The following is a 10,559-nucleotide window of genomic DNA, read 5'->3' as shown; positions in this document are numbered from 1 at the left end:
AAATTAGACAACACACACTTTACTTTCACAGAGCTTTTACGGTTTTAGTTTCTGAGTAGAATAGAAAGTAGTTCTAGGTTTATCGCTTTCATAGATTAGGGTTTACATTTGCTTCTGGATTTTGTCGAGACAATTGCGAGAGTGACAGCCGCGAGAATCTTGGTGACTTCCGGTATAGTTGTAATCTTCTTTTCATATTAATAAAGTTCTTTTTCTATTCTCGTTTGTGTTTTGATTGTTCTCTTTTAGTGTTTCGTGTTCTTGTGTGCTTGTGTTGTTCTCATTGAAAACGATTTGGATTCTATATCTCTGCAATTTTATGATTCCTTTTGGAATTAAATGTCTCCACAATGAGCATTCTCTTTCGAGATGTCTTCTCAAGTCAGAGATGAGTCCAACACATAAAAACTCATTTGGTTTTGTGTTTTTATTCTTTTTCTTCTATTATTTTTGTGATATGTGATTTTAATTCTGTAATTGAACTCTATTTGAGAATTGTGAAGGAGAAAACATCCACATTTCTACATCTGTTTTGGATGTAATATGACTCCACAAGGAGCATGACTTATCAAGAGGTCTTCTTGAGAGATGTTAAGCTTCATAATTGTCAGATTAAGTTCAATTTCAGTATTGTAATCCTGTTCTTGTGAAAGTGTGCATTGATTGAATAATTGAGTGAGAATTTCCATTTTAAGTTCTGAAATATGAACTCAAAAGACCCCAAGGAGGGCTTAAATTTCTCGGAATGTCTTTCTGAAGAGGAATTGAGACTCTTTCATTCAATCTATTGCACATTTTCCTCTGTTCTTTGTTTTTAGTATTTTTGTAAAACTATTTTAGTGTTTGTTAATTTTCTTCATCATTGATTACTTTCCAGATTAGAATAGCCACTTTATCCATGCATTTCATATAGGTTCACATTCAATTGACTCTTAGGATCTGTTTAGCTTTTAATTTCCAAATTTAATTGTTTCTTTCTATACATTACAGTTTTGGTTTTAAATCATTTTAGTTACATTCACTTATCATGTTAGTTTAGGTTATGTTCTGTTATACATAGATTCTATAGTTTAGCTTAGGTTTTATTTTCTTACATTTTATTTTTCTTCTTTTCTTTTTAAAACAGATTTCGTTTCTTTACTGTTTTCTTTTTAAATTTCGTTGTTTTAATTCCTTTTCCCCACCTGTTAGTTAGTAGTTAGTAAATAAAATACAAGATTTAATTCTACACTTTGAGCTTAATTCTAGTCGAATCCGAGGATTGATACCTAGGTTGTCCCTATACTTCATTAGTAAGGAAACTTAGTTTGTTCTGATTTTGTGCGACCAAAATACAGTTTAACAAATGGGGTCGTTGTTGGGGACTCGGCGAGTTAAGTTTTAGAGTGTTAGGTTAGTCTTGTCTAGTTTTTCTTCTTTTCTTTGATAGATTTTTGCTTGAGTTCTGCATTAGAAGTCTCAGTGGTCAGATTGGTGTTCTTCCAATGTTCCTTTGGTAAGCATGAATTATTCTTTTGCTTATGATAACGGTTCAGTTCCTTATAATGCTCACCCACCATTGTTTAACCTGTTCTATGAGTCTTTCCCTGAGAATTCCTTGCAGCAGAAATCCTGGCATGTGCAGCAGCAACTGCCACACTTATACTGGGACCAGTATGCTGCACCTGAGCAGGAGAATTATCAGTCGCTGCAACCATTGCAGGATCAATTTTTTGATCAGTGGCAGCAGGGCATACCATCATCTAAACTTCAAGGACTGACCAATCAAGTGGCTGAGTTAGTAGCTCCTGTCAACAAGTTGACTGGGAGAGCTGAAGAAGAGAAAGAGGCAGCAACCAATGAAGCACCGCTGATGGTAGCTGCTGCCCCAAAGTTTCAAGTGATTAATTATCCAACTACCTCTGTATACTCTAATCCTTCTTTCACTGATTCACATTCTGCTTTGAATTCTGTTAATGATGATTTTCTGATGAGTGATGATTGTATAGATGCATTTGCTGATTTTGCTGAGTGTGTATGTGAACCTTATGATCATAATTACACTGACGCTGATTTTGAAAAGCTAGTTGATGGTCTTAGGGAGTTGGCTGTGATTCATGATTGTAATAGCTTTGTTGCTGTCCCTATAGCTGAATTTACGACTGCTAGTGTTCAATTGAGTGAAAATGTGTATTATGATGGTAGATGAAGCAAGATAAGTGTTTATATAATTTTGTCTTTTTTGAAGAAAATAACGCTGATATGAGCATCATATAAATAGAGCATGAACTTCTAAAATATGTGAGATTGTGCAAATATATAATTACACTGAAGCGATATAGTGTATGGTGATGAAACACTGTGCTTTATGTTTTTAGAGTTTCTTGAAGGTGACATTGTGAAAATACTCAAACCTTTTAAGAACGTGATTAAGCAATAAGTGCTCAAGTGTGAAATTAGTGTTTAAATGAGAAATAAACATAATTAATCTTGTTACTTTGACTATTCTTACTCGTATGTTCAAGTCTTCCTCAATGTCAAAGTATTGTGTACCCATTATAAGCATTATAAGAGTGATTCTTTATAAACATATTATTAACCACAAAACTATTAAAAGAAGGAAACTTCATTGATGATCTAACCAAATAGATTAAAAGATCACGAGGTAAGAAGTTGAAAAACATATATATATATATATATATATATATATATATATATATATATATATATATATATATATATATATATATATATATATAATACCTATTACTACATATTATTATATTAGATGGGTCGGTGCAACTTCTAGGTTTTTTAATTCATTTTGATAATAAGAATTACAAAATATGTTGTTTGATTTCGTGTCAAACAAAGTTAAATGTTGATTTATATATAAGATAACAAAATATTGTGAATGAATTTCATTTATTATATCCAAAATGCAAATTATAGATGGTTTAAAATAAACTGTCAAAGAGATTTGATCACTAATTTCATGAAGAGGGTTTTTTAAATCCATATTAGTTTTGTAATACTCAAACTTATCTACAATTTGAGTACGTAATTTAAATTTAAAATAAATTAAAAATTATGAGTTGAGGTTCGCTTTACTAACGTGGACCACGATGTAAAGATGAGTTGAGTTTGAAGGCTACAAATAATACATAAACACTCAACTAAATAATCATATTATCACTTAAAAGTAATTTATAGGAAGAAAAGGAAGAAAACGTGACATAAAAGCAACACAATGCAGTGCAATGAAAAAAGAGCTATGGGTAAAAAATGTAAAGAGAGCGAAAGTAATTTATAGAAAGAAAAAGAAGAAAATGTGACATAAAAGCAACACAATGCAGTGCAATGAAAAGAGAGATGTGGGAAAAAAATGTAAAGAGAGCGAAAGTAATTTATAGAAAGAAAAGGAAGAAAATGTGACATAAAAGCAACACAATGCAGTGCAATGAAAAGAGAGATGTGGGAAAAAAAATGTAAAGAGAGCGAAAGTAATTTATAGCAAGAAAAGGAAGAAAACGTGACATAAAAGCATCACAATGCAGTGCAATGAAAAGAGAGCGAAAGTAATTTATAGGATGAAAAGGAAGAAAACGTGACATAAAAGCAACACAATGCAGTTTCTGAACCAACCGTTAAAATTGCGTAGCAGATGGTGCAACATAAAGTGTAAACATGAAAAGAGGATATTGGGAAGTGAGAAGAGCATGTGAAAGGAGAAGACTTAATGCATCACCCACATGGTGGTCCACTTCACTATTGTCATGGAAATCATATATTCTTATTCCACTGCTTCTAGAAACTTGTTTAGAAATATTATTTTCGTTAGGATTAACATACATATTTCCAATTCTTTATTTTAAAAAATAATATCAATAAAATGGAAACAACGTTATCTATCTTAAGTACACCTTGTATCTATTATTTCTTTTATTTTTAATAAGTATGTTGAATACATATGTATGTATCTTTGTATCTAAGGTTGAAAATAATTGTAAAGTATATACGGAATTAATGTTTAGTATGAAAATTATTATCAATATCATTGATATTTAGAAAAGATTTGAGTGTAATGAGGGTTAAACGTGTAGTTAAATTTTTTTTTGTTGATTATAATATCAGTAATAGTAAATCATTGATTACATGTACTGCATACTAAAATTTGAGTGACAACATATATAATATATAGTTTAAACGAAAATTGTAGCTGAAGCAAGATAAGTGTTTATATAATATATAGGTCTCTTCTTCCCCAAATCATAGTTTTAAGTATGTTGGTTTCTGGTGTGACGTTAATCGATGATAAGCTAATGTTGAGTCTTAGTTCCTTGTGCAAGTGTGAGAGTATTTTAGCTTCAGAGTCTTGAATGTGCAAAAATATGAACGCTTTGGCGTCAACCATTTTTCACGATTTGGAACAATTTAATTTTGGGTCGCTGAGTTGCAAAAGGGTGTCACTGAGCGTGACATTTTGCAAGAAGAATGATGTTGAATGCAATGACTGTCATTGAGTCTTGTCATTTGCAAAAGGTTTGGCGTTGAGCGCTATGACTGTTACTAAGTGTTGTCTTTTGCAGGGTCTAGAATTAAGCACCACTTTTGAGCGTTAGTGTATATGTTGATATTTTCTTATGTTTTGGTTTGTTTGAGATGAATTACTATGGATATGAGATATATTTAAAATGTATTATGAATTGATAACATGGTTGTGAGTATGTATGGTGAATTTTGTGAAAGGAATTTCAAGGAGAATTTTTTTATAGTTATTTTAATAGTGTATGTATTGATGTATGTATTTTGTATTAGTAGTTATCCTATTATTCTAACAACTATTCAATCTCAGGTAGAGAAGGATGAGGTACATGGTGAGAGGAGTAGGAGGTTCTAGTTTAGGGGCTTTACCTTAACCAAAGACGTTAATGGATTAGTCTTATGTGTGGAAGGGTGAAATTCATTCATAATGGCTATATAGAGCAGTAAAAGTCACTACAAGTGCATAACTCATTAGAGTCTGATATCGATACATGTATTCAAATGGTTGATTCTAGTAAGAATGATTACATGTGTTAGGAATTGTTGATATGAATGTTTATATGTATTAATATCTTTATACATGTTGTATGATTGTTTTTTTTGGTACATTAGCTTACCATTTCTACTTTATATGTTTATTTGTGATTTTTCTTGTTTGTAATATCACCTTAATGGTATAAAGATAGAAAGATATTCTTGTAAATCCAGTGCAGGATTAGAGTGGTACTAAAGTATAAAGTTAAGATGTTTCATCCTTGTTTATGTTTGTTTCTTGAAAAACTTTATTATGTTTTTTACTCAGCGTAATAATATCTTTTAAGTGTATAAGACTCTTATTTATATATATATATATATATATATATATATATATATATATATATATATATATATATATATATATATTTTTTAGTTTTGATTGAGTGAAGTCGGGATCAAGTTTCACATAGCCCCATGATGGGTGTTAAATGTTTTGGCAAAAACTAAGTACCTTTTACTGAAAACAAAAAATATCAAGAACTTTCTTAACCCAAATAATGCTTAGACCAAAATAGTTTCGTCGCTTGACGGTGAAAGTTAACATTTTATTTATAGGTAAAATGCTTACAAATTGTTTTTATTCTCCAAGAATATGAGAATATTTCAGTTACAACGATACAAACTAAAAAATTGCAAAAGATAATTACAAGAACACAAGTATAATAACCAAAAATATTTTACAAGAAATTATAGGTTGGCTTTAGATCGGTAGCTCATGATTCTGCCCATCACTGATCCGTAAGTAGATCCATATATAGGTATATTGACGATCTTACATTGCTTCATGGCACAAACTTCCACAGTTTATGTAGGGATGTCAGCTCAACCCATGATTAATCTTTAATAAAGTTTGTCGTTTTGATTGGATTATGAAATTAGTTGTTACCTTTTGGTGCGTGTAAGCTTTTATGATTTCTTTTTCTCATGGCAACCATGTTGTTTGGCGTGGAAAAATATTTTAGGAGTAAAAGTATGGTTGAAAGTATAGGACTTTATGCAATAATGATTGTGACTAACTTCAAAGGCATCTTTTGTGGCACTTGCAATGCTCATCCCATAAAGGCCTAATTTTGCCTTCCTTTCCACCTATCTTGGATGCTCCATATGGGATTTTGATCAAATATCTTTTATTTCGTTTTTCCACTTGATTCTCTCTGTCTATAATGCCAACTTCCCAAATTAGTTCCCACAAAACACATGCATTCAACATTCTTATTAGATTACTTTCTTCATAAACATATTTAAAGCAAATATAAAATCAAATTTTAAATGAAATATACTTTTCGTCTTCAAATTATATTAAAAAATTACATATATGCTTATTTCGTTCTTACCATTCATAAAAGTCATATAAAATGTAACAAACGATACGTGAAAGACTATAATTTTGCGGTGATTATAAGTTTTATACATGGTTTGTCAAGGAAAAATGTTTTACATGATTTTTATAAGGTATAGGGAAAATATTTATATATTTAATTTGTAAAATATAATATAATTATTGAAAATAATTTTGGGATGAAAAACATATATTTGTCTAATATTTTTTATTCTTTTGCAAATGTTTGTACAAATATATCTATATGAGAGAATCTTAAAAATTAAAGGTTATAACATTGGTAAACGTTTTCTAGATTCCTTCTTTGGTTTGATTTCAACATAATAGAGTGTTCTTTTTGACAATATTCTCATTGGGAAATGGAAGTCGTGTTCATCATTTGGTAAATGTATATGGAAAACTTTAAGTATACTTTTTTGTTTGGTAAATTTGTCATTGAAAAAAATGGCAACTAATAATTTTGGGCGTTTCAAGTTATAATATCGTTTTCTCGGGGTGTTTGTGAAAGTTGTCTAAAAATATTATTTTGGTGAACGTATTCGTTAGGTTATACTAATTTCAGAAAAGAAAAAATTAAGCTGAAATAATAAAATTTAGAAAATGGTGAAACTCATTCATAATGACTATATAGAACAGTAAAGGTCACCACAAGTGCATAACTCACTAGGGTCTGATATTGATACATATATTCAAATGGTTGATTATAGTAAGAATGATTACATGTGTTAGGAATTGTTGATATAAATGTTTATATGTATTAATATCTATATAAATGTTGTGTGATTTTTTTTTGTACATTAGCTTACCATTTCTACTTTGTATGTTTATTTGTGATTTTTCTTGGTTGTAATAATCACTTTAATGGTATAAACATAAAAAAATATTCTCGTAAATCCGGTGCAGGATTAAAGTGATACTAAAGTATAAAGTTAAAATGTTTCATCCTTGTTTATGTTTGTTTCTTGAAAAACTTTATTATGTCTTTTACTCAGTGTAATAATATCTTTTAAGTGTATAAGACTCTTATTTATATATATATTTTTAGTTTTGATTGAGTGAAGTCGGGATCAAGTTTCACATAGCCACATGATGGGTGTTAATTGTTTTGGCAAAAACTAAGTACTTTTTACTGAAGTCTGTTTTTTTCAACCGTAGTCTGTTTTCTTTAAGATTTCAATTATAGACATGCCTCGTGTAATGCCATCGTTTTCCTTAGAGTTAAGTGAAATTGAAAATAAAGATGACATGCAGAAGATAGCCGGTCTGTGAAACTAGTTATTGAAAGTTCTATACACCAATATGATTATACATCAAATGGAACTCAAGTTTGCCAATATTCTTAAACGAGATAGCCCTAGTTCTTACTACATGATGTCCAAGCAAAATTTAACAGAAATATTGGTGATGGGCAAGGAAAGCTTGTGCTTTCCAAGTGTAATTGAAGCCACTACTTTATTGTAACAACAACATTATAGACGAAGGTATCCTAAACATACGGAACAGTTTTGTTGTTGTTGTGAGAATGTGATTGTTCTGATTCTTCACCGGTCCCAACATCCTCTTCATTCTCACCAGACATCTCCTCCAACGACCTTCCCTTTGCCTCAGGAACCAAGAAAGTGCAGAAGAAGCCAAGAACGTTAACTACACCTAAGACTATAAGTGAATTCTTTACACCAATCCCTGCAGGGTACCCTGCATCAGCTTTGCTTTTGTCCTTGTTTTGTGCCAAGTACAAGAATCCAAAGGAACCAACTATAGCCCCAAGCTTTCCAGATGCTGATGAAATTCCATGACAAGTACTTCGGAATCTAGCAGGGAAAATCTCTGCTGGCACCACAAACGTGGTAGCATTGGGCCCAAAGTTTGCAAAGAAAAAGGTCAATGAATACATCACCACAAATCCTATCCGGTTATCCTTATGAGTCCAGTGGTCATAGGGGATGGCAAGAGCAAACATGAAGACAGTCATGAAGAAGAAGCCCATCAATTGAATAGCAAATCTTCCTATCCTGTCAATGAAAGCCACCGTGAACCAGTAGCCAGGAACTGTACTGCACAGAGCAATGAGTGTTTGAGCCCTTGCAATTTTGTAAACCTCCTCAATAGCATTCATGGTTTTGGCTGGAGGTATCCAACCAATTGCACTGAAGATGTCCTTCTGGAAAAGATTTTGACTGTAAAATGCAATATCAAGTAAGAACCAAGTGCTTGATGTACCAAGCAGATGCAGTCCATGACGAGTGAGGAACTCCTTTGAGAACAAGCCATATGGCTTGGGCTTTGCCGGATCTTCACTCTGTGGTTCAGCTTGAATCTCAACCTGCAGAACCTTAGACATATCTGCTGCTGCCTGCTTCATGTTCTTGGCTACTAGAGCAGTATAACGGGCAGTTTCCGGCATCTTCATCCGCCAGTAGTAAGTCAATGCCGCTGGGAGTGCTCCGACCATCACAATTATCCTCCAAATGTAGTCTGCTTGTACGACTGTTGACCCGGCTGGATCAACCTCATATGCTGGAGCAGTATACCTGCTATTGAATGCAGCTGAAACTATAATTGCAAATATACCACCTGCCAAAATGCCAAAACCCTGCATGGCAAACACTGCAGCAATGAAGGCCCCGCGAGTCTTCTTGTTAGAATACTCAGACATTATGGTAGCAGAAAGTGGATAGTCTCCACCAATGCCAAATCCAAGCCAGAACCGGAAGAAACAGAGAGTTGCCATTACAGATTTTGCACTATGACCGAATGAAAGGCCGGAACCGACGGAACATATCACCATCATCATCAGAGTCATGCCATAGACTCTTTTCCTTCCCATCTTATCACCAAGCCAACCAAAGAAAAGCTGACCTGAAAGTGTTCCACAGAAAGCCACACCATTTACTGCAGCTGCAACATTGGGAGGCAATGTACCGGGCTTTGGTGCACCGTCGACATGGTAATATATGCGGCCAAGCAACTTTGTTACAAGGGATATGCAGAATAGATCATATGCATCGGTGAAAAAGCCCATTCCAGCGATGACGATTGCTGTGAAATGATACCATTGCGTTTTTGCAACATCAAGCGCATTTAGCACCTCAATTTGCTCCTTTGCCATGACTTTTTCAAGCCAAAATTACAAGGCTATTTCTGTATCTCTTTATCAAAAGCTTTCCTTCTCTGCAGAAGTGGAAACAAGAGTCAGACTTGATCAACTGTGAGATCATATTGATTAAATAAAAGAACTAAGAATTCGGATCGATTTGAAGAAGTTATCACATGAAGTCAACCAAAAGACGTACAGTCACATAAAATCTGGTTAATTTTTAAATCATCATAACAATCAATTTTCAGACTCCCAGATAAGAAGCGGTAAAAAAATAAGAACAAAGCATATCAAGCGGATTAAACCAATTAACCCATGCAAATAATCGAATCTCATTTGAGAAATTTTCACATTGAATGAAGCCATACATGCACAAGGAGCGTCTTTTCTAAAGGGCACAGTACCCACAATGTTGGAAGTGATCAGGAACAGCTCAAACAAGTATTACAGATTAAGAGGAATGAAATCATGAGCATGAACGTAAAGCGAAGGAAAACACATGAAACGGATCTTAACTGTCACAAGAAAAAGAACTAAGGACTCGGGGCAGTTGAATGATAGTCCCGTGATGCATGCATGGAGTGACACATTAGAAAGAATGCCAAAAAAGAATGAAATTTTAATAATAATAATAATAATAATAATAATAATAATAATAATAGAAAATAGATTCACCTGCAGTGGAAGAAAGTTGTAGAGCGATAGAGAAAGAGAAAGATTTGAAGTATAAGAAAAGAGAGATGTGGAAAAAAAAATGTGAAGAGAGTGGAAGTAATTTATAAGAAAAAAAGAAAGAAAACATGACATAAAAGGAACACAATGCAATTTCTGAACCAACCTCTCTTATGTCTTTTACGACGCCGTTCCTTCCCCGAAGCCTTTGGATCACTGTGCATTCTCTTTTTCTTACCTCTTCATTTACACACACTATACTTAATTCAAACTAATTCAAATCCTCTTTTTTTCTTTTATTTTATTCACTATTTTTAAATTTCTGTTTCATTCTTTTTAACAACATATTATTTTAATGTTGCTGTCAGATGAAACATTATCAAGAAAATA

At 32.7% G+C, this 10,559-nt stretch overlaps 1 protein-coding gene across 2 annotated transcripts; it reads right to left on the bottom strand.

Moving 5' to 3' along the window:
* Window positions 1-7,664: 7,664 nt before the first annotated feature.
* LOC128195419 (inorganic phosphate transporter 1-4-like) lies at window positions 7,665-10,228 on the bottom strand. Of its 2 annotated transcripts, none has more exons than XM_052872853.1 (2): window positions 10,173-10,228; window positions 7,665-9,571 (listed from the first exon to the last, which is right to left on the bottom strand). In XM_052872853.1, the coding sequence occupies exon 2, from the start codon at window positions 9,507-9,509 to the stop codon at window positions 7,887-7,889; it is 1,623 nt and encodes a 540-aa protein (XP_052728813.1). In that variant the 5' UTR covers window positions 9,510-9,571; window positions 10,173-10,228; the 3' UTR covers window positions 7,665-7,886. The 2 variants fall into 2 exon arrangements, with proteins under 2 accessions (XP_052728813.1, XP_052728812.1); XM_052872852.1 differs by lacking the exon at window positions 10,173-10,228 and adding an exon at window positions 10,014-10,097.
* Window positions 10,229-10,559: the final 331 nt, after the last annotated feature.

This window comes from Vigna angularis, chromosome 2 (genome assembly GCF_016808095.1).
Source record: "Vigna angularis cultivar LongXiaoDou No.4 chromosome 2, ASM1680809v1, whole genome shotgun sequence".
Taxonomy (NCBI): Eukaryota; Viridiplantae; Streptophyta; class Magnoliopsida; order Fabales; family Fabaceae; genus Vigna; species Vigna angularis.
The sequence above is the reverse complement of the archived record's forward strand: the minus strand, read 5'-3'. Positions and strand labels throughout refer to the sequence as shown.

Excerpts from the sequence above, each read along its gene's own strand:
- LOC128195419 (XM_052872853.1), bottom strand. The coding sequence starts at position 9,509 with ATGGCAAAGGAGCAAATTGAGGTGCTAAATGCGCTTGATGTTGCAAAA.